This window comes from Lissotriton helveticus, chromosome 1_1 (genome assembly GCF_964261635.1).
Source record: "Lissotriton helveticus chromosome 1_1, aLisHel1.1, whole genome shotgun sequence".
NCBI classification, from domain to species: Eukaryota; Metazoa; Chordata; class Amphibia; order Caudata; family Salamandridae; genus Lissotriton; species Lissotriton helveticus.
In genome coordinates, this window is record NC_136057.1 from 1,079,689,332 (window position 1) to 1,079,713,820 (window position 24,489).

Consider the following 24,489-nt stretch of genomic DNA (forward strand, 5'->3'; position numbering starts at 1 on the left):
AAACTGACGAGAGCTACGCTTCGCTGAACCAGAAAGGTGACGGAGGTTCGGAGGAATCAAGGAGCTGCAAGTATGCCCTGGGAGCTGGTGAGCAAACAAGAAAGCAGAATAATTGGGCTGAGGAGTAAGGTGCAACTGGCGCGCTAAACTATAAATTATAACGTTAAGTTCAGATCAGACGCCAATTAACTGAAGCAAATACAGAGATGTCAGCTGACAATGTCCGTGATTGGGAAGCAGCGACATTCACTATGTTTTCCGACACCTCGCCCATCCCTGAGAGTATACGTGGAAGGGTTAACAATGACGCTAGTAGCTGCAGCAGCACATTGAAATCCAGAAGTGAGCAAGCCAAGTGGTGGGAGTCGAAATCTTTTCAGAGCTACATTGTTGTCAATCGCATCCCCCGTAGGCTACACATTTTAACAGCACCTACATATGAGGACCCTAATCCTGACCTAATGAAAGAGTGGGCAGAAATTAATCTAGAAGCCTTGCGGCGTCAGGTACTGGTACTCATCAAATATGCTGATATTGACAGGGCGGATTTACTCATTGATATAGCAGCCCTGTATGAACAACTTGAAACCATGGGGGAACAGGAGGAAAAAACGCGATTAACTAATGAAATGAATATTCGTTTAAAAAAAAAAGAAGAGGAAAAAATAAAAGAAAGAAAAACATATAAATTTCAAAGGGATCGTAATGATTATGAGCTCGGACAGATTTTACATCTTCCAGGAAATATGATGCCATGTGGGGATCTACCTCCAAATCACAACCCAAATTTAAACAAAGCAGAAGGCAAAAGGAGCAAACTGATTCCTCAGCCTCCGTGTTGAGCTCTGATGTGGATACTGACATCGAATCTGAACGTCGTAACAATATAAATAGTGGAACGCAAGTAAAACCATCCTTGGGGCAGGAGATACGTTTTTTATGCCTAGAAAGACTGCAAACTTTGAGGCCACGCGTTCGTCAAAATTACAGAGACAATGGGTCAAGTACAAGTGGCGGCGGAGGCTCAGGGCGAGGCAAAGGCAGGAATTTTCAAAGATCAAAGCGGGGAAAAGGATAGGGGGCAATGAAACATCAGCAATGAGCAACCAAATTAATCAGACAATAATTAATCTGACACCCCTAGTTCTCTCCAATGATGAGAAAAACATCTTGAACTTGGGCCTCTCATATGCACCTTCGCGGAACTTCAACTATCCTGCCACTAGGTGTGATTTGTACAAAGCGGTAAGAAAACTTACGCTGCGCAAGTTCTTTGCCCTTAAACCAAGAAGCAGGGGTATCACCCAACAACCCTCTACCAATGTGTTGATGGACACACCGGGTACCCCCATCCCCAATGACATTGCTGAGCTATGGATTACTGAAGGGGTGGGCTATGGACCACACGAATTAAGATCAAATTGTATTGGGAAAGTTGATGAAGTAGGCAACCGCACTTCAGCTGTCTCCCCGTTTAAGCCACCATCAGTGTTTAATCCCATTTTCCCACGAGATGCGATCAATATCTTCCACGAGAATACGGTTAAACAACTAAAGGATTTACACAAAAATACTTGTGCGCAAAAGAGAAAATACGACAAACAGACTCAGCTTTACACGGATCTTGTCTCACGCCTCACCAAAGAAAAAAATATAGTCAGTCGTGCAAGTGACAAGGGTGGGAATATTGTACTTCTGACGAGAACTGAGTATGACAAGGAGGCATAACTCCAACTCAATGATCGTTCATGCTACGAACGGGCCAACACAGCAAATCTCAATACCATCAAGGCAGAATATCACCGCAAACTATTGAGATGGAAAACAAGCGGCATGATTTCGGATATGGAATTAAAATTTTTGAAAATTGAGAACCCTGTGATCCCGCGTATATACTTTATACCTAAAGTGCATAAGAATGTGGAGAACCCCCCTGGTAGACCTATCATCTCAGCCAGGTTGGGTATATTGGAACATACATCCATGTACATTGACTACTTTCTGCAAGGATATGTACGATCATTAGTCATATATACAGGACACAGGTGACTTCTTACAGAAAATTCAACATGTCCAATGGGTAGAGGGTGATTGGTTGATGGCTCTTGACGTCACCGCCCTCTATACCAGTATAATTTATACGGACGGTTTGGAAGCTGTAAAATATTATCTATCACGCCGGCTTCCAATTTTCAATGACCATAACAACATGCTGCTTCAGATGTTGGAGTATTGTTTGTGCAATAATGTGTTTATGTACAATAACTTGCTTTACAGACAGCTACAGGGTGTGGCAATGGGGGCCAGTTTTTCTCCAAGCTTCGCGTGTTTACACATGGGAGCTTGGGAGGAGCTGGTCCTCAGAACCACACACAAGGAGGCATTTGAGACAAACGTAAAGGGTTGGTATCGATTTATTGACGACCTATTTGTCATCTGGAGGGGCAGTGAACTACAGGCAAGGGAATTCATCAGTACAATCAATAACAACAGTCTCAATCTTGTATTCACAGCTACATTGAGCCAGGAATCTGTCACCTTTCTCGATACAGTGGTATTTGTTTCAAATGGCAAACTAGAAACTAAACTCTACCGCAAAAGCACAGCTGGGAACAGCATTTTACATGCGAGCAGTGCTCATCCGTCCAATCTTATCGCAAGCATCTCCTATGGGAAAATTCTGCATTTAAGAAGGATTTGCAGCAATCCAATTGACCTAGAGGCAGCCCAATCAGCAAACAGGGAAAGATTCCTGCAACGTGGTTATTCTGCACAGCTTATTGAGGGAGCCCGGATTAAATCTATGGTACCGAATAGACAGGATCTGTTTAAAAAATATAATGAAGACAATAGTCACAATGAGATGACACTGACCAATGATGGTGACTTTACTCTGAATGACAAGAAAACTTTCAGAATCATTACTGGATACAGTAAACAGCACAAGGCCATATACAACATAATTAATAAAAATTGGCCGATCGTATTCAATGATCCGGTGATTGGATCTACTTTACAAAACAGAGCTACGCTAACTTTCAGTAAAGCACCATCTCTTAGAGATCAAGTGGTTGATACCTGCCCTGAAACCATAGCAGTGGGTTCTTTCGATGTAAAACCTGCAAATCATGCACACATGGGGTTAACAGGAAGTTTTACAGGGACGGGTTCAGTAAAATTGAACATCCGATCACACAGGTCCTAACGTGCAAAACAGAGTTTGCCATTTATGTTTTAGAATGCCCCTGTCCGTTGAGCTATGTTGGCAGCACTAAATTAGCTGTACACAAGCGTGTGCTGCAACATCTAAGAGCGATAACGAACCAAGACAATACGTACCCGGTAGCACGTCATTTTCGTGACTATCATCAGAGCAATAACACCAGCTTAAAGTACTACGTTATCGACTCAGTTAAGGCTAGTAGATGAGGAGGTGACCGGGAGGCCAAATTGCGGAGACTAGAAACCTGTTATATATTACAGTTGGACACCAAGACACCAGGGGGTCTCAACATAACGGAGGACATGTATACATGTCTACCATAAAGATGATGTACATTCTTTTAGCAAAGATTGACAATTCATCTCTAGATCTTGAACTTCACAGTTGCCATCAGCTTGATGTTTTCTAGTGTACGCAGTCAATTAGCATACTATTGAGATGAACTTTATCTATTAGGTATTTTGTGCTCTATCCCGGGTTGGTCTGATATGACACTTTGGTTCCCCGGCTGGGGGTCACCCGGTATTTGACCATGATGAGAAGTGCAATCACAGACCATTTGGACTTGCTCCAGCACACTATATATATTTATATATATATGTTAGTCTTTCTTGTGCAGCTGCTGCTATGATTGATTGATCAGATCAGATCTTTTATTAATACACCATCGGTTTTAGCATCACACTGGGGATAAGCACCTATTTATAATTCACTTCATATGATTTTTAAAAGATGACATGGATACGAGAAATTGTTATGAATTAATGACAGATTAGGCACTTACATAAGTTCCGTTATATTCATTCTAGTTTGTGGGAGGAACAGAATGAACTAATATTTAATAGCAGCCCGTGTACACCTGTCAGCATGATTATTGCACAATGTAGATCTCATACTGCCTCACTAGTTAAACATTGTTGTTCATTGGAAGTAAACCTAGATTGGTATGTCTGTTTGAGTAAACAAGATGAATGTCTATTTATTATTTGCGTAATTTGCACATTCATTTAAAGTCTATTAATGCGTTTTTGCACATTTTTTGCTATGTTGCACAGTATGAAATATATTTGTATTTTTATTGGCCACATTGGGTTCTTTGTGGTATGAACAGGTTTACAATGCGTATTTTGCACATTTTGCGATATATTGCACAGAAATAGACAATTTCAAACAAGGCGAGATAATGTATTATGAAATGCATGTTAACTTTGACAGATGTACATTTATATTAACCCCCTTTTTTTGATATTTAAAGGGTTGGGTATTTTACTGGCATTTTTCACAATTGGGCAAGTTGCTATTTACGAATCGATGGTGCTTTACCTTGTAATATGTTCAGTATTTTTTCTGTGTCTATGTGAATTTCACGTCACGTGGTGTTAATTAAATCAGTCACTGGCACTTTAAATAAGAGCAAAGGTATCAAGGACGTTGTCATGTGAGCAAGGCTCCAAGGAGCCGAAACGTCATGCGGCATACTCTGTTGAATAAATAATTTGCACCGAAATTGGTCCGTGTCCTGAGAATTTTTGGCGTCCTATCTGACGTTGATGTGGGAATTCGGAATATATATATATATATATTGAATATAAGATTACCCACGGCAAAACAACAGGAAATCATTCGGCACTCCAAGGTAGGAAAACGTACTCAGCTTATTTTAATGACAAGTTTATCATCAATGCGTTTTGGGAGTCAGGCTCCCTTGTTCACGATGTTTCACCACCATTTTCTCATGGTTAAAATACACAACATAGTGGTAGTAGGAAGCAACAAAGGACACATGATTATGTATTGGGTCTCGCTATGTCAAACCTGGGGGCCATTTTGGAACATGTTATGCATATCAGCATTCACGTATCTATGTATACCACAAACCATTTAAAATGACAATTCTTTCCTTAAACCTACATTAGACTCCATTAAATCATTTCTATTAAACGGATATTTAAATTGGAAATATTATATACATATTTTTGTAAAATTAAGATACACGCCAATTAACGCATTTATAAAATACAACTGTACTTTTTTTTAAACATTTCACAAAGTGCAAGTGCAAATTGTAATTGGCAATTTTTTGTTTTTTGTGGTTGTACATGGCGGCAAGTGCCCCTATTTATAACTGGTACTTTCAATGTGTCAAGTGCTAGTGCAATAATACAAATCTGTATCACGCATACCTAATTAACTCAAAATTAAATGACTGGAGAAACAGAAAAAATACATCATGAATTCATGTGGATAAGGGGAAGTTCATGGACATCTCGGATTATTGTCTAATACCGTTGATTTCATTTAACTCATTTAAAGTGCTAGTGCTTAGGTAAACAATAATAATTTCTTAATGTAAACAATTCACTCTTATCAAATTAAACCCGATTTCAGAACAGTAATTTCTTTGAAAGGTAAAGTGCAAGTGCTTTGGTAATCTAAGTACCACCCCTTATGTAAACAATGATGCTCTCTCAATGTAAACATTTCATTCCTTTCATTATGGACCAAATTCAATACAGTACTGGATCATAAAATAAAGTGCAAATGCATATATCAGTATAAACCCGGTTTTAGAACAGTACTCTCTTTGAAAAATAAAGTGCATTGGTAATCTAGGTACCGCTCCTTATGTAAACAATGATGGTCTCTCAATGTAAACATTTCACTCCTTTCATTATGCACCAAACTCAATACAGTACTAGATCATAAAATAAAGTGCAAATACATATGTACGATGTATACCTTTTTCCCTAAAACCCATTTCATTAAAACCGTTTCATGCCAGTAAAATCAAAAAAGTGCAAATGCATGATTATTCATATATTATTATTATTATATTATTCCTATATTGCCACTATAAAATAAAAGAAAGTTTAAAAACACAATCAATTCATAGTTCCCAGTGCAGATTTGTATATTAGAAGCTTCTTAATCTTTACAATCAGGACAGGCATGTGTAGAGATCCTCATCTACATTAAGCCCATGCGGTTCGACCAATTGAATTCAAGAATAAAATATGTCTCTAGCTTACGAAGTTCTCTTTCCCTGTCTCTCCCTCTCTTTTTCTTCGGGACCTCTGCTATGCATGTATATTGTAGAGTTACAGGGTTACTTTGATGGTGAGAATCAAAATGCCGCGCAATGGGATACGTCTTGTCCTGGTTGATAATTGCACGCCTGTGTTGCAGGATTCGTTGATGGACAGGTAGAGTGGTGCTACCTATGTATATCTTGGGGCAAGGACATTGTAACAGATATACAACAAAATTACTTTTACAGGTTATAAAACTCCTGAAAAGTTACAGTTTGTTAAAAAAAATTCTAAAATCAGTGCGATTCATGCCATGTTGGCACGCCTTTCATATTGAACATTTTTTAAAACCAGGTTTTTGTTTAAGCCAGTTGGTGATGCCATTCTTTTTTTCAATAAATTCACTTCTCACAATCAGGTCTTTAAGTGATTTTGATTTTCTATATGTGATCTCAGGATTTCTTTTCACTCTAGGGCCCAACACTGGATCATTTTTTCTAAAATACCAGTGCTTCCTCAGGATGGATCTAATTTCCTTATGTTTTATATTGAAGGTGGTTATAAATCTAGCGTTATCCTGATCTTTTGAGTGTTTATTCTGTTCCTGTTGTTTTTTGGTTCTAGAAGGTTCAAATAGTATCTTTTGCCTCACCATTTTTTTCACTTTAGTAGATGCCGCTTTCAAAATGCCCACCTTGTATCCCCTTTGGGGGAATCTTTGGGTCATCTCCTTTTCAATTTTATAAAACTCCTCCTCGCTACTACATATTCATTTCGCTCTATAGTACTCTCCGAAAGGAATACTTCCTATCAGTGCTGCTGGATGAGCGCTTTCCGCATGAAGAACTGAATTTCCAGCAGTAGCTTTACGAAAGACAGTTGTTTCCAATCTACCTTCGATGGGTCCGATTCGGGTATCTAGAAAATCAATCGTTGTCTTACTGTGATGGCCTACAAACTCTAAATTTAGTTTTGATTAAGTCACCGATGAACAATCCGATGTCTGTCTCCGTGCCCTGCCACAGCACGAAGACATCATCAATAAACCTGACCCACAGCAAGACATGTTCAGTCCACTGGTCCAGGGGACCACCCCTGAGCACCCGCTCCTCCCACCAGCCGAGATGTAAGTTGGCATAACTGGGGGCAAAACAGGTGCCCATCGCAGTCCCCCATTCCTGCAGACAGAAATCATCACCAAAGAGAAAGATATTTTTAGTGAGGCACCACTCCATGAGTTCTAAAATCATGGTATTTTGTGAGGCAAACCGGGCAGGTCTCCTGTTCAGGTAATACCTGCTTGCTCTCAATCCATCTACATGTCTCATGCTAGTATAAAAAGTTGAAATATCTAACGTCAGCAGGACCATAGTTTCAGCATCCCAGCAAATGTATGTATGTGTATATATATATATATATATATATATATATATATATATATTATATATATATATATATATATATATATATATATATATATATATATATATATATATATATATATATATATATATATATATATATATATTAGTGTATGTAATTTGTGGGCTCTGGAGATCAGCCCTAGGACTTGTCTGCTTTCGCTTTGGGACTATTTTTTTTTTTCCAGTTCAACTGCCTCGAACTGTCTTGATAGAAAACGACCAGTAGAGGTCAGTAAAATACAAGATTTGCTTTCTGCTGAGGGACTTACTTTTATTTATTTTTCTGGCAACTGCCTCTATTTAACTTTCTTGATAGAAAATGACCAACAAAGGGCATTAAAAAAACAGAATCACTTTAGCCTTCTCTAGATTCCAGTCGATAGAAAGTGTCTTCCACGAGCACCAGTAGACCATAATATTTTTTCAAATCTTGTATTTTCAGTGATATGACCACCGAAGGCCCAAATTTTATAATAAAAATAGAGCTTTGGACTAATCAATCAATCAGTCATTTGTTAAGCGCACTACATACCCGCGAGGATCTCAAGGCGCTGGGGGGGAGGTGGGATCTGCTACTGATCGAACAGCCAGGTCTTTAGTATCCTCCTGAAGGTCAGCTGATCTTGGGTCTGTCATAGGCTTAGTGGGAGGGTGTTCCATGTCTTTGCGGCAAGGTGGGAGAAGGATCTCCCGCCGGTGGTTGTTCTTCGGATGTGTGGGATGGTGGCGAGTGAGAGGTCGGCGGAGCTTAGCTGGTGGTTGGGGGTGTAGAAGGAGAGCCATCTGTTGAGGTAGGCTGGGCCGGTCTTGTGGAGTGCCTTGTGTTCGTGGATGAGGAGCTTGAAGGATATCCTCTTGTTGACGGGGACCCGGTGCAGGTTTCTCAGGTGGGGGTGATGTGGCCGTGTTGTGGCACATCGAGGATCAGTCGTGCCGAGGCGTTCTGGATACGTTATAGTCGATTGATGAGCTTGGTCGGGGCTCCCGCGTAGAGGGTGTTTCCGTAGTCGAGTCTGCTGCTGACGAGGGCCTGGGTGAGTGTCTTTCTTGTATCTGTCGGGATCCATCTGTAGATCTTGCGGAGCATGCGGAGGGTGTTGAAGCAGGAGGAGGAGACGGCGTTGACTTGCTTGGTCATTGAGAGGGTAGAATCGAGGATGATTCCCAGGTTGTGTGCGTGGTCGGTGGGGGTCGTGGCTACCCCCAGTGCCGTTGGCCACCAGGAGTCGTCCCAGGCTGACTGGTTGGAGCAGAGGATGAGGACCTCCGTCTTGTCCGAGTTCAGCTTCAGACGGTTGATCTTCATCCAGTCGGCGATGGCCTTCATTCCTTCATGGAGGTTGGCTTTGGCGGTGATGGGGTCCTTGGTGAGGGAGAGGATCAGTTGAGAGTCGTCGGCGTAGGAGATTATGTTGAGGTCATGCAGTCGGGCGACGTGTGCGAGTGGGCCATGTAAAAGTTGAACAGTGTCGGGCTGAGGGAGGAGCCTTGGGGTACGCCGCAGATGATCTCGGAGGTTTCGGAATGGAACGGTGGGAGGCGGACGCTCTGGGTTCTGCCGGAGAGGAAGGAGGTGGTCCATTCCATAGCCTTGTCTCTGATCCCTGCGGCATGGAGGCGTGTGTGTAGTGTGCGGTGGCAGACGGTGTCGAAGGCGGCGGAGAGGTCTAGGAGGAAGAGTGCTGCAGTCTCCCCGTTGTCTAGCAGGGTTTATACCATTCCCAGTTGAAAGGCAATATTTCTCTCCATGTTTTCCCATACCTGGCTTGTCACACAGTTTGGTGCTTACTTTCCCTCCAAGTTAAAGAACAGTAGATGTTTCAGCACCCAGGCTAATGTGCTGCATAGCTAAATACATATAAGGTCCCAAAGGCGAGACAGATTACCTTGCAAATGCTTGTTCTTCTTTTGCCCGAGATCATTGTTTTTGCAAAAAGTCTCCAGGCACAAAAAGACGACACACATTCCCATTTCCCAGGGACAGAAGAAGGCAAATTTTCTTCTACACAAAAACTGTAGGCAGTCATGACTAAGGATACTATGTGGCATCGGAGGAATGGAACAACCAGTATTGAGAACTTATATCTTTCAGCACTTATTGGGCGCATTCATCTAAAAATGACTGCTTTTAGCAATGCATAATACAAGCCAAATACATTTTGTGAAACTTCGGAATTTAAAAAGTATACAGGAATGCTGCAAGTTAGAAAGTACATGTTCAGAAGTAGTCAACCGGCGAGAAAGAACATTAAAAAATACTTACTTTCCTGCAGCGTCATATAGAACTAGTTTTTGATCCAAGCCAACGCTGACAACTAACCAGTCATTAAGTGGACAAGCACATATTTCTGTGGCCGGTGATGTGTGCTCCGCATCGAACATGTGATAACACTTCTGTTGACACACGTCCCACAAAGTTACAGTTGCAATGTCCGATATGGTGGCAAGCAACTCTTTCTTTCTCAATGAGTAGTTTAAGCGTCGAATGGGCTGGAAAGAGACAACTTTTATGTTATTACTGCACGTATACTTTTTTGTTCATTAATGAAGTGACTGTTCACACACAGATCAAGGCAGACGCTAAAAACAAGCATTAATAACAAGTTCAGCTTTTGTGTTATGCATAAATCATAATGTAGGGGCACAAATGCACTTGGGTCTTGGACCGGTCACTGTTGTTGCCCCTTCGGAATTATAAGTAAAATAGGTACGCTGCAGATTGAAAACACGGCGATTGAAGAAGAACGAATTAGAGCTCGGAATCCATTAGCTAACAGCTGTAAGAAATTCTGCAGGTCCGATGTTCAGTTTGTGGGGATTGCTGGAAACTTTCAATCCGCCTGCTGTGCAGGACACAGCATTTAAGACGCCCCTTCTGTAAATCTTTCGGGTCTAGAAAGGAGAAAGAAGACCGAGATCCACCTGATTGGTCCAAAATACAGTCATTCCTTATGTAAATTGTTATTGTTACAGAAATAAAAGAGAAAAAAGATGAAGTCTGGTCCGTGAGGGCTTCCTTACCTCACTCATAGCTCCCGCACCAAGTACCTGGCTTATTTGTAACAACTCTACAATCGGAGTAATTACACGCACCAGTACTCAGATGGGACCTCTATTTCTGTGGATCAGGATTTTGGCCTTTTGTTTATGCAGTGAAACCAGGTGGGGCATGGTACCCACGGACAGTTCTCATTCGGGAGGATGGTGAACAGATGCAAAGCCCGAGAACCGTCACAAGGCCCTGTTGGCCAGAATCGCTCCTCAACTGGGGAGAGCACCTACCATTTAAGTCAAGACGATTACGGAAATGAATGAATAAAACCTTCCTTTGTGGATGAATACAAATCAGTACAAAATGATTAACAATATACTCCACATCTGTTAAAAAGTTAGTTCATGATTCGTGGATCCGTTTCACATAATAAAAAGCGACAGTAAGTGTTGCTATCTTGAATTTGGCCGCAATTCACAACTCCCTCTCCCAAAATAAGGTGTATAGCTAGTCTAAAATAGAAAACATACTAAAGACTAATCATAGTTCCGGCAGTCAGTAAGGGTTGACAAATGAATATTGGACTCAAGTCCTTAATTGTAACACCTAACTAACAAATCCTGGTTTTAAAAGGTAAAGTGTAGTGCAGAATCTAGCTATTCTACTAAATTGGTTTAGTTGGAGAGGTTGATAATGGAAATGAGGGCCCTTCTCCAAAAAGTGAAGCTAAAAACAGGGCACAATGTCAATGATAATGGACGCCAAATCCTACCTTAAAGGGAGATCTTTGCATAGTCGAAATGGATAGGAACGGCTCTGTAGTAGGACGTGGACTCCTTGAGCTAGGCTGTGGTGCCTCGTGCAAACACACAAAAGGTGATGAGAGGCTGCTTGCAGTAAGTCTAACCACTGGCAATAGCTCGTGGTAGCACTCCAACCCATCATTCGTTTGCTCACCATGCCTCCCCATTTTGGACCCAGCCATCTGCAAATTAGTCTTTACCCTGTTGCTTATGGGAACAGCGCAGCTCGAACTGCGAAGCCAGGTCCTCCCTGAACCGGAACGCAAGCAACCCGGGATGTTTTTTTCCCCAGTGATGGGCTCAACAGCTGGGCAGAGCTTGCTTCCAGCGACACAGTAAGCATTGGACCCATATCTAGGGATATCGTTGCCACAGTACATAAAACACACAAAAGATGATGGGAGTCTGCTTTTGATAAGTCTAACCACCGACAATAGCTCAGGGAAGCACTTCAGCCCATCGTTCCTTTGCTTACCATGCCACTTTAGTTTTGACCCTGCCATATGCAAATCAGTCTTGATTCTGCTCTGAACTGGTTGTCTGACAGACGCACGCATGGCTGACCCATGCAAGCTTCTACAATGTGGTAGGAGCAATGAATAAGTCCTAACCACACACTCCTTTACCACGCATCCCATTACAATGTATTTAGTTGTAAAGGCATGTTTGCTGAAGGTATATGCATGGTAAATTACCACTACCCAGACCCCCTCCACACCCTACGCCCTAAAATCCTATCCCCCTTCCCTCACCCCACCTTGAGGCCTAAAACCCTGCCCCTACCAAAAACTACTCTGACCCCAGCCCCCCTGCCCTAAAACATACCTCTGCCCTTAAAACTACCCCTTCCCTCCCCCCACCCTGAGGCCTAAAACCCTGCCCCTACCAAAAACTACTCTGACCCCAGCCCCCCTGCCCTCAGCCCTAAAACATACCTCTGCCCTTAAAACTACCCCTTCCCTCCCCCCACCCTGAGGCCTAAAACCCTGCCCCTACCAAAAACTACTCTGACCCCAGCCCCCCTGCCCTCAGCTTTTAAACCTACCTCTGCCATTAAAACTAGCCCGAACCCACCGCCCTAAAACTCTGCCCTACTTTAAAAAGACTATTCTGAGCCCCCACACCCTGAGCCCTAAAACCAATCCCCACCCATAACCCCCCCCCAACCCGGCCCCAGCCCTTAAAAATACCCTGACCCTCACCCCCCACAATGAGCCCTAAAGCCCTGCCCCTTTCAAAAAACTAACCCGAACCCCCGCCCTGAGCCCCAAAACAGATGCACACCACCAAACCCAGCATTACTTAACTGACAGCATCTGGAGCTTCCTGTTCCGATGCTTCCTGTTCCTCTCCACGCCCCTCCAGACACTAGACCTCTATCTGCCTTAACCACGCACATGCATGGTTAAGGCAGATGCCTGGTTCAGGCAAGCGTTGTTATGCTCACGGGGAAACGGCATGCGTGGCTCAGCCCACACTTTAAAGCCCATTTCACACCAGAACTGCCAAGCCAGGTCCTCCCTGAACCAGAACATAAGCCTGCAAACAGGATGTCAGGTCTCAACCAGCAATGGCACACAGTTGTAGAGGGAACAGAGATGAGAGGCACTACTTATGAATAACTTGCTTATTGTAAAGTATAAGACATTCCATCCAGCCCCACTAGCTCAGGAAAATAGTATACAAGCAATGACAGACTCAAGCAGTGGAAGCAAGGACGGCTTTAGGCATGGGCAAGATGGGCTCAGGCCCAGGGGGCAATCTTCAGAGGAAGAATATTAACTGTCTGCATAAAAGCGCTGCAAACAACAACAACCCTTTACCTTGGCTCCAGTGATTCAGTTTTAACCCCATCGCCGGGGGCTAATTCCCCCTCGGCGCGGGGTGGTCGCGCGCGGTGCTGATGACGAGCTCAGCTTGTCATGCAGCACGGTGGCCGTGTGCTGATGACGAGCTGAGCTCGTCATGGCCACGCCCGCTCAATGGAACACCCAGCACAGTGGGGTAATTATCCCCACGTGGGCGTTCCGCGGAGGCCATGACGAGCTCAGCTCGTCACCAGCACACAACCAGCACACGACTCGCTGACGAAATAAGGGACCATGCACAAGAAAGAAAGGTCCAAGTTATAGAGTTTTCCCGCCCTACCTTGAATGGTATATAGCAGCACTGGAAAGAGAAAAAAAGACACACAGGCCACCTCCAGTCCATGTCCTGAGGAGAACCCCTGAACTTTTTAAGGGTTAGAAACGCGTTGACTCTACGCTGGAACATGAATTACAATGGGTGTTGCAGGAATGCAGTTTAAATAATTTCCTCTGCAATTAGACCCTGACAAAAACAGCTTCCAGTGTAGTTTACAAGCAGGCCTTTAGAAATTATTGATTGGCCGCTTGTTTGTATATAAGATATTAGGACTGGTGCCCCATGAATGCAATATTTGGAGGCATTTCCCCCCCTTGTGTTTATATATGGTGTCTATATGAATGTTTTTCATTTTCATTGAATGTTTTTCATTTTCATTGTCTGTAATATGTGTTTGTATTGATGGTGTATAATGTTTTTGACAGTGTCTTGTTTTCGCACATATTGAATTGAAAACATACATGCAAATAAGTAAAAATGATCAGAATGAAAACGTTGCCCGCTTAGGATTATTGCCTAGGTGTGGTGTCAATACATTGAATTAATTAACCTGGTCATATTTGTTGTTTATCCAGTTAGAGTGGTCTAGGCCAGGCAGTAACCAGACCCAACCCTTTTTTGGTTTCACTGTCAGTATAGGACAGGACATTCTGTTGGATAGAAGACATGTACAAAACAAATGTACAAAAACACCCAAGCGGCTATGTGCCAGTAAATGAAAAGAAGCCGGCGAAAGAAGTTTTACAAAAAGAGGCTATAGTTCTTTCACAGGCTCATCAATGCTGAGCTGAAGCATTTTCAATAATATATACAACAAAGCCATAGGTGCTGTTTTTTTAATTTTATGCAACTATCAACCATTGACAAAGCCAATGGTTATAGCTTGTTGTAGGGGAAATGTTACTGGATGCAATGACAGAAGCAGAAAAAATACCAGTGGGGCGGCACACTATGCGAAGCACAGATTTTAGGCTACCGTGTTTTAATCCATGCCCTTATTTACATCGGACACGCCCTTTGGAGAGACCCCGCAGTTGTTTCATCCCACTTAAAGCCCTGGAAACAACACCATGTCACAGTCCCCTCAGGTCCTGGCACTGTACATCTTGCATGAATCATGGCGTTTTCAGATTGCCTATGTGCAGTAAGTGGCCCAACACACAACACCAGCCAAGAGCTGGATTTAGTGATTACATCCCACATCAAAGTATCTAATAGAATTGCCAGACCGCTTATGGTCCTAGTTCTCCTTCTAACATTAAGCACGGCCCCAGTGCATTGCAACAAACACTGAGATGCTCCAATTCCAAACAAACAGATCAATAAAGTGAATAAAGTTCCAAAAAACAGTGTGAACAGCATTACGAGATGCATCTAGAGCAAAACCTCTCCCCTGCTCCATAAGCAACACACTCACTAGAGCTTCTCCAAAATCAAAGTCTTAGGACAAAGAGGCATCTTAAACACATGCAGGAACCCTATCCTAGAGATCCTCAATCAAGAGACATTATATGACAACAAAGTAATATCGTATAGTGCACTTTATTTCTTAACAAAAAATATTTTGAAGTACAAAATTACATCAGAATGTTGTCATTTGTGTCTGCCAAATGAACCCTAGGACCATTACTAACAAACATACCTCAAAACAGTTGGATCTTCTGGTATGAACTCAATAGTACCACATGCAGTCAGTATCATAATAGCTGTCTGTTGATATTCCAATTATCGAAACTAAATCAGTTATTTCAATCTTCCATATCGGTACCTTCCCTTCCCCCCACCTCATCTCCCTCACTACAGACAACATCTCAGCTTATAATTAATGTGAAAAAGTGGGTTAGTGAGTAAGTGAAGGGATGGGTGAAAGGGTAAATGGCTGGATGAATGAGTGAATGTATGTATGGGTGGAAGAGTGGGTGGATGGGCGGAAGGGTGGATGGATGGGTGAAAGGGTAGATGGATGGATGAGTGAAAGGGTGGATGGAGCGATGGATGAGGATATTATGATGAATGGACAGATAGATGATGGATAGGTTTGCAAATGGTTGGATAGGTTTGGATATAGATGGGCACACAGAAGGAAGGACAGAATGTATGGTGAAAGACTGCATGATGGATGAAAGAATGAATGGATGACAGATAGTAAATGTAAAATGGTGGATATCAGTGGTCTGATGGAAGGATGAATGGCTAGATCCTTGGACAAGAGGGCTCTTCTGGGTAGGGTTGTAATTACTTACTTTGCTTTCTTGGTGCCATAAGAGTTTTAGTTCATCGTGGGAGGTATTTACATTTTCTGGCTACTCCCTTGCCTAGGTGTGACTTTTCTATATTTGCTGCGTGCTTATGTGTGGGTTCTATAAATCATGCATATGACATTTTGAGTGACAACCAACTGCTACTTGAATATTACACTAGTAATAAATGGTTGCATGTTATGTTTTAGGTGTAAGGTTTTAGGTATAGCCTCATAGTGCCATGAGCTGTACATTGTATTTGTAGAAATATGCAAGGCGTCAAACATAAACTATGTAATAGTGTGTCAACAGTGTCACCTTTAAGAAAGCTGCAGGGAAAAGCACCTTTGTGACTTCCGTGAGCCAGTGCAATTCTCTGTGAAGTGCCCATAAACAAAGTCTGATTCCATATTTTAAGTTCCACTTGCTGAAACACCCATAATGCATTGCATATAGTGGGTTCATCACAGCAATCTTCCCTTTAGTTCACCTATGCATGCCGCTTCACATCTCACAATGGCAATCAGATACGAGATCCTAGTAACAAAATCTATCCAAGCAGCTCTTCCTGACCACTTCTCTTATCAAACATACCTGCTCAGGACCATGAATTGTCACCAAAATATCAGACTTGACAACCCAATGCAGTATCCATATCAATAGATTATTATAGTATGAAATATCACAAAAAGACCTGCCCAGTTGCTCAAAGCTGCGAGCATACCGAAAAAATGTGAAGTGCATGATTGTCTCAACCTAGTAAACTTATTTTGACTTTTACTTAAGTGGTTGTCCATTTACTTACTTATATACTATTGCATGACCTCCTCTGATAGGTCTGTAAAACATACCTTTTATCCCAACGTTTTGTCCTGAATTTTGACCTTCTGTCCTGAATTTTCGTCCTGAATTTTTACACTCACCATCCTGAATTTGCACCCATGTCAGTTGGCCACCCTAGCAAGGAGCAACCAGACGGTGATCGAGCCTGACCAGGAAGAGCAGAGAGTTCAAGACAGTGAACCAAGCCAGATTAAACAAGCTTTTGGCTACTCAGTGACAGTGGAACATACTGCTGCCACAAATGTTGTGACTCGTGTGGCAAGAAAGGAGGGTGAGCAGCGTGATGGATGAGGCAGACTGTGTGAGATTGTTCTGATGCGCAAAACGATCATGAAAGCAAGAGAAGGGAGAGGGATGTGGTAATCAATTTCAGCATCGAGATGAAGACTAACCCCCCTCAAAAACCTACAAAGAGTGCTACAATGGGACTTACAGATGACCAATGTAAAGTGTCAGTCAGCTGGCAAAGGAAGCAAAAATGGCAGTTAATCAGTGCTCAACAGTTATGAGCAAACAAAACTGAGTCAAATAGATGGACTGGCAAGCAGTGGCGTAGCTAGCCCTTCAGCCACCCAACTGCCACGTGAAAGAGAGAGCACAGGGGGAGGGAAGAGTGTGCACGAGAAGGGAGTGGTCCTGGTGGTGTTTGCGTTGCCGCCCGCGTGAACGAGTGGGGAGGGGATTCCAAAATTAAGCATGTCCACATGCATGTCCTTGACATGAGATTAATAGTCAACACCTAAGAACAATATTTGTCTATATTGGCAATTTTCTATAGTGGCAGGCAATATTATCTAAGACTGGACCATCCTCGCCAGTGACAGTTGAGAGTAATATTTTCTCTGTACTCTCTGATTTTAACTACCTGTCAGTGGAAAGGCGTTGAAAAAATAAATGACTTATTTCAGGGGTCTATAGCACAGACATACCTACAGGAAACCGTGCGTTTGAAGATCATTTCACATTGCTATACCTATATGTGCACTAGTGTTACGCCACCTAAAGATGATTAGAGTGTAAGAAAACAGGGATCTGTTTTTTTGGGCTTAGTGGTGTGGAGTAATCGGTCACTGTGACCAGTGTTTTACGTAAGATGAACAAACTGGGGGGTCTCTATTACTGGCAAAGTAATTAAGGGCGTGGCTCAAAAACACAAACTAAAAATCTGTCCTTAGCATAGTGTGCCTCCCTACTGGTATTTTGCTGCTACTGTAATATCATCCAGGTATATAATACAACAAGTAACATTACGCCTACAACAAGCCAGGGATGCTGGCTTTGTCAATGGCTGTTAGTTGCATAAGACAAATAAGCAACAACTATGGCTTCGTTGTATAGAATTCTGAAACTGCTTCAGTTCTCAAAGACGACACTGTGAAATAACTATAAAGAGTCTCTTTGAAGTTACATCAAAGACAGTGAGGGGTGATACTGCTGCAAAGTTAAGATGTCTCTATTGTTCACCCTGAGGGTGAGGACAGAAATGGAGAGCCCCATAGGGACCAGTCTCAGCACCTGCTTTTTAGAACTGCCAGTGCTGAGCACTGACAGGTCCCGGCCCACTTAAAGCCCCGACTGTGACTATATGTTTTTCTGAGAAATACTCAAAAGAATTTCTCCTGCAGCACTCATCTCAGAAGTTTTAGCCACTTTTTTCTATGCTTGCCTCGACTAGCTTCACTGCATTCACACTTAGTTTTGCTTTTCTATCTTCACTTCAGTAAATTATTGTTGTTTTCAAAGAATGTGTACTGCTTTTGGTTGTTTTAATCAGCACAGACACAAAGGGTGCCACCCCTGTCTTCTGTGCCCCCAGACATGCTGGGGGCAGGGCGGAAGGAAACTCCAGACACCCAATTCTCCTATTTTAATGTAGGCACCAGATATTAATATTGGACCCTAAGACCCAACTTTTCAGGGGCACTTCTGGACCGGAAGAAGGCCTGCCCAGCTTAAAAACGGTGATGGATTAAAACCATGATCTATTGACTTGGTAAGAGTATTCTGCATCATTCAGAAACTCTGTCCATCACCACCCCCCTTTTCCAAAATTGGTTTTATCCACACTATGTGTGGGAGGGTATACTCAGACGTGAGTCCCTTGCTCATTGCACCATCAGGATTCAATCACGCCGGGCCGAAGAAGGCTGTGATGCCAGAAACCGGTCCCCGGAAGCTTGTTTCCTTCCCAGTATAAGAATTGGCTTGGTAGTTTGGTTTGCCCTGTTCCCATCATGCACTGGGACAGGAACAGACTAATTTGCATATAGCCAGGTTCTGAGCTGGGATGGTGCAGTGAGCTAAAAAACGGTGATGGATTAAAACCATGATCTATTGACTTGGTAAGAGTATTCTGCATCATTCAGAAACTCTGTCCATCACCACCCCCCTTTTCCAAAATTGGTTTTATCCACACTATGCGTGGGAGGGTATACTCAGACGTGAGTCCCTTGCTCATTGCACCATCAGGATTCAATCACGCCGGGCCGAAGAAGGCTGTGATGCCAGAAACCGGTCCCCGGAAGCTTGTTTCCTTCCCAGTATAAGAATTGGCTTGGTAGTTTGGTTTGCCCTGTTCCCATCATGCACTGGGACAGGAACAGACTAATTTGCATATAGCCAGGTTCTGAGCTGGGATGGTGCAGTGAGCTAAAAAACGGTGATGGATTAAAACCATGATCTATTGACTTGGTAAGAGTATTCTGCATCATTCAGAAACTCTGTCCATCACCACCCCCCTTTTCCAAAATTGGTTTTATCCACACTATGTGTGGGAGGGTATACTCAGACGTGAGTCCCTTGCTCATTGCACCATCAGAATTCAATCACGCCGGGCCGAAGAAGGCTGTGATGCCAGAAACCGTTCCCCGGAAGCTTGTTTCCTTCCCAGTATAAGAATTGGCTTGGTAGTTTGGTTTGCCCTGTTCCCATCATGCACTGGGACAGGAACAGACTAATTTGCATATAGCCAGGTTCTGAGCTGGGATGGTGCAGTGAGCTAAAAAACAGTGATGGATTAAAACCATGATCTATTGACTTGGTAAGAGTATTCTGCATCATTCGGAAACTGTGTCCATCACCACCCCCCTTTTCCAAAATTAGTTTTATCCACACTATGTGTGGGAGGGTATACTCAGACGTGAGTCCCTTGCTCATTGCACCATCAGGATTCAATCACGCCGGGCCGAAGAAGGCTGTGATGCCAGAAACCGTTCCCCGGAAGCTTGTTTCCTTCCCAGTATAAGAATTGGCTTGGTAGTTTGGTTTGCCCTGTTCCCATCATGCACTGGGACAGGAACAGACTAATTTGCATATAGCCAGGTTCTGAGCTGGGATGGTGCAGTGAGCTAAAAAACGGTGATGGATTAAAACCATGATCTATTGACTTGGTAAGAGTATTCTGCATCATTCAGAAACTCTGTCCATCACCACCCCCCTTTTCCAAAACTGCCCAGCTGTGAAGTCATTCCTGTTTGCTGAGCAAAGGTTGCTTTGCCGCCCAAGGACTGTTGTTGCCTCACCAGGACTCTTCTGCTGCTGTTTAGCTACCCGGCTGAATGCAGCCTGCCTGTGTGGACCCAAGGCTCCAAGGAATCTCCAAGGGCCAGCCGGCTGCTCCCCTGTTTTAGCCACAGGGACATAACAGGCTTCTGAGACATCAATGAATCTCCAGGCATTTCGGCGCAGTGCAATGCATATAGCTATTGACTCTGGCCAGCACAACGCTTCTTAATCCCTGCACAGACGCTTTGCAAGGTAATTTTCATTGGACTGAACTCAGTCCTGTATTTGGCCGTTGTTCCATCATGGTCGACCTGAACTTTTGACTTGGACCTGGTCCACAGTGACCAGATAACCTTGGCTGGTGCATTTTGTTTCGTAACGCTAGATTGCTACAAAGCCTGTAAAATTGCATTTCTCTAGGTCTGCTAATGAATTTTTGTTGTTTTGGTGTCAAATAATTTATTACATTTTACTCTATTTTGTTTTAAAATGATGTGGTATTTTCCTTGTGTTATGTTTTCACTGTATTACTGTTTGAAGCACCGAATACATATTTTACACATTGCCTCTAAGTTAAGCCGGACTACTTTGGCAAAGATATAAGAGGTTTAAGCACAGGGTTTTTTGGGGTTTTCTTGTGTTTCACCCTGATGAAAATTGTGGTTGCTGCTTGAGTAGGCCCCCCCCTTCAACCAGTAACCTAATTTCCTACATCTTGCATATTAAGTTACAGTTTTAGATGCAGTTTATCACTCAGCTGTCACCTTATGTAAAGCTGCTCTCATGCAAAGAGTCATGCAAGCTTGTATATAAAGGTTATTGATGACATCATCTGGAATAAGTCCTGATGAGGTTGTGCTATCTGTAATTTAAGTGATCACTGAGGTGACAGCACATGGGATCATGCAGGCTGTCATGAAGTGACCATGCAAGAGGTCATGAAAGGGCCATCTCAGCCTATACATACATTTGGCAGTAGTGGTACTGCTGAAACACCATAGGTTGTTAACCCAGAGAACACCGTAAATCCAGCTGTTGGCATATGAAATAGAAGCCACAACCTTATTACAGGGTAGGCTGCGCCGAGACCCACAGTGATCTGATTGCACTTTTGGGCTGTGTCCTTATTAAATGATTCAGGGTCTCTAACAACGCGTGCATTTTTGGCAGAAGTGGGCGAGTTCCCTCACGGCGCGACTCGTCCCGTCCTCCTGGACACTTGTCCTCAAGCCTGAGGATCCTGGTGCCTTCAGGGGGACATCGGGCTTGACGCGCATGTTGGTCTCGCTCACACCGTTGCATGACTTGCATATATGTGCCCCGAGGTGTCTGACAAACTTTCATTTTCCGTACTGCATGTTACCTGTGGAATATACACGAGGGCATTTATGTTACGATGGCTGCCATTAATGTACCGCTATTATGACATGAACTAATCTAGGTTTGTGTTTGGTCTGTATAGGTGTAGTCTCCCGGTCATCAATACTGGAGGACTGCGCTACCTATCTGTTTTACCAGAGTGTCTCTCTTTGTTTCCCTTTGCTTTATCCCCATTCAGGCTCACGTGTTCAGATCTACCTTCGGAGATCACTTGACTACTCTAGTTACTTGAGACTAGGGTTCTCCACGGGCCTGACAGGGTATTCATCCTGAGACCCTGTACTTTTCCCTTCTAAATTTGACGTGCGCTTTTTACACACTTTATTATTTCTATGTCCTGAAGAAAGGCTACTGATCATTAAGACACTACTTGTGTGAAACATATCGACCTTGTGATTAGTTACACTGGCACATTATAGCCCCACGTAACTCACTAACCGGTCGGTTTTTTAACCTTCCAAGGACACCACGAGAATAAATAACCCAAGAGTGGATGCCCTTAGGTAGTTTTCAATTCACTTGCACGCACCACATCACTTCTTCTTAGAGAATCCCATCCCTTACCTGTCCCGCCCCCATACCTGCACACACTTTACGGCATATTCTCTTTTAAAAAGATCTCCGCTAAAGAGACCCTTCGGGGGCACGTTTGACATTGCAGCGCCGGTCTGGCGAGGAGCACCAAAAAGCCCGATGATGAAGCATGACATCCTTCTGGGTGTGTGAGGGCGATTAAGAGGCAAGACTTGGCCTTCCCCTTCGGGAATGGATCCTTGAAACTGGGGATATACATCTGCCTCTTCTCACTTTTCTCTATTTTTCTTCCTCTTCTCCTTTCACCTTTATTCCCTTCTCCTACTTCTAGTCTCTTTCTCACTCTTTTCTATCTTCCGTCTTCATCTCCTCTTTATATGGGTGACATACATGCACCCATAGCCACGGAACAGTGTCTTTTTTGATATAGTCATTACCAGAGGAGCACGGACACTGGACCTTAACGAGCTCCTGGTCCCCCCCCTCTCTTATTTTTTGTTGACCAAGGTATGTGAAATAGACCATCAGGCGATATTCTTTAGAGTGGCAAAGGAGCAAAAATGTATGACATTGTTAAACCACCCCAAGAGTTTTCTTTATTCAGGAAGGAGTGACTCCAAGATTAAACCTAGATAGTATTAGTACAACCTGTATGTGTGGGCGCTGCTGAGTGGACTTCAGAAAGTAGCTTGTTAACAGTACTTAGACGAAGGAGGGGACAAGATATTAATAACAGTGGGAGGAAATGAATGAGGATGTTAGCCATAGCACTAGAACAAAGAGGCCCAAACACGTAAGAAACCACATGAAGATGCCCTTAGCCTCCCTGCATTTTACCAAGATGCCTAGGTTTCATGCCCTGGGTGAGAGAGTTATGAAGGGTCAAGGAAACAGAAGAGGAGCTACAATACATGACTTAGTAACAAAAGAGGTTGAGCGGTTCATTAGAGGGCTACGAGAAGGGAACGCCAAGATCACAAAGGCTACTTCAGAGGGAAGCAGGGACTGGAGTGAGAAAATAAACACCACCAATTTCTTGCAACAATGCAATTCGAACAAGCATAAAAACAAACATACAGACATGCCTTTAGTATATAGCCCAGACAAGGCACAAGCTTCCAACATAGTTAATAGAAGCAAACAAAAAACTGACCATCTGCAGAACATCACAGTCTCCAGGGAATGGTGAGCAAGACCTCCTGAATGTTTCTCTTACCCTTGCAACTCAGTTAACATGCTGTAGTGGAAGGAGAGAGGTTGACAAATAGGTGGGAGGGCGAGGATCAGGGAAGGCCAAGATCACTGGGGCTTCTCTCATGGGCTACCAATGTCGGTACAGTGACCTAAGTAGCAGCAATTCCTTTGTAAAGTCTATTTACAACAAAGAGGAAAAAATAAATATGCAAAACATTCCATGCAAGGTACAAGTACCCTACATAATCAGTACAAGCAGCAAAACATCGACCATCCGGAAATCATCATGGTAGCAAGGAAAAGTTGACAGCTGTAAGAGGTCAGACCATGGTTAATATTTAGAGGTGGCAACATTACTTCACCACCTATGGAGGAGGCATGTCCATTCTCAACAATCCATGCCAGTGGCATAACTCCTGCTGGCATGCGTTGCTGAAATAAAAGACAACAAAATGAAAAGCTAGCTTCCCCATTCAAACCAGAATATATACACTCATCCAATCGGACTCTGCTCCACTGTTGTCGAAATGGTTTTGTGTATCTTTTCTTGCCTTCTCGTGTGCTCCAGGGAAAACTAGCTTGTCAATTATTAAAAGATAGATACAGACTGATCTGATCCTAATAAGTAATGTGTCATTAGTAAGAAAACATAAGTTTCAGGACCTAAAGTACCACCACTGGCACCTTCCACTTCCATCAATGGGGCCACCCAGAACAACCATTAGTGCTGCCCATTGCCTGCATAGACATTAGAATAAGCCTTCAGAGTTTTTGTTACCCTGACAACAAATTGCTTGGAAGGTGTGGGGAGGATCTAGCATGTGTGTGTGAAAGGGTCCTTTCCTTTTTATATTGGAGCAATGACTGTTACACTGCTAGTTTTCACAACAGATTGCTGCCTTACATAACTGACAAAATGTGGTGGCTGATGATCTCTGAAAGTGGTATAATGTAATAATTGACCTAAATTGCTACGAGTGAGTAAAACAAGCTAGTCCACCTGCCTTAATTATTTTGGGCAGGATTCTCTAGACCTTCCAGTTTTTCAGTGATTTAATACATAGTTTTCTAAATCCACCTCATTTCTGATTTACAGCGCCTTGTGCTATTCAATGCTGGGACACACAGCTGCCTTCATGTACCTTAATCCAGGGACCTAACGAAAGCCCACTTAGACC

At 43.1% G+C, this 24,489-nt stretch overlaps 1 protein-coding gene across 1 annotated transcript in view; it reads right to left on the reverse strand.

Moving 5' to 3' along the window:
• The window catches only part of LOC144821209 (protein NEDD1-like), a 752,172-nt gene that overhangs the window by 478,720 nt on the left and 248,963 nt on the right, over positions 1-24,489 (reverse strand). The window contains exon 6 of the mRNA XM_078677987.1: positions 9,940-10,166. Coding sequence (XP_078534113.1) covers positions 9,940-10,166 — 227 coding nt within the window. The remainder of the gene's footprint in view (positions 1-9,939; positions 10,167-24,489) is intronic.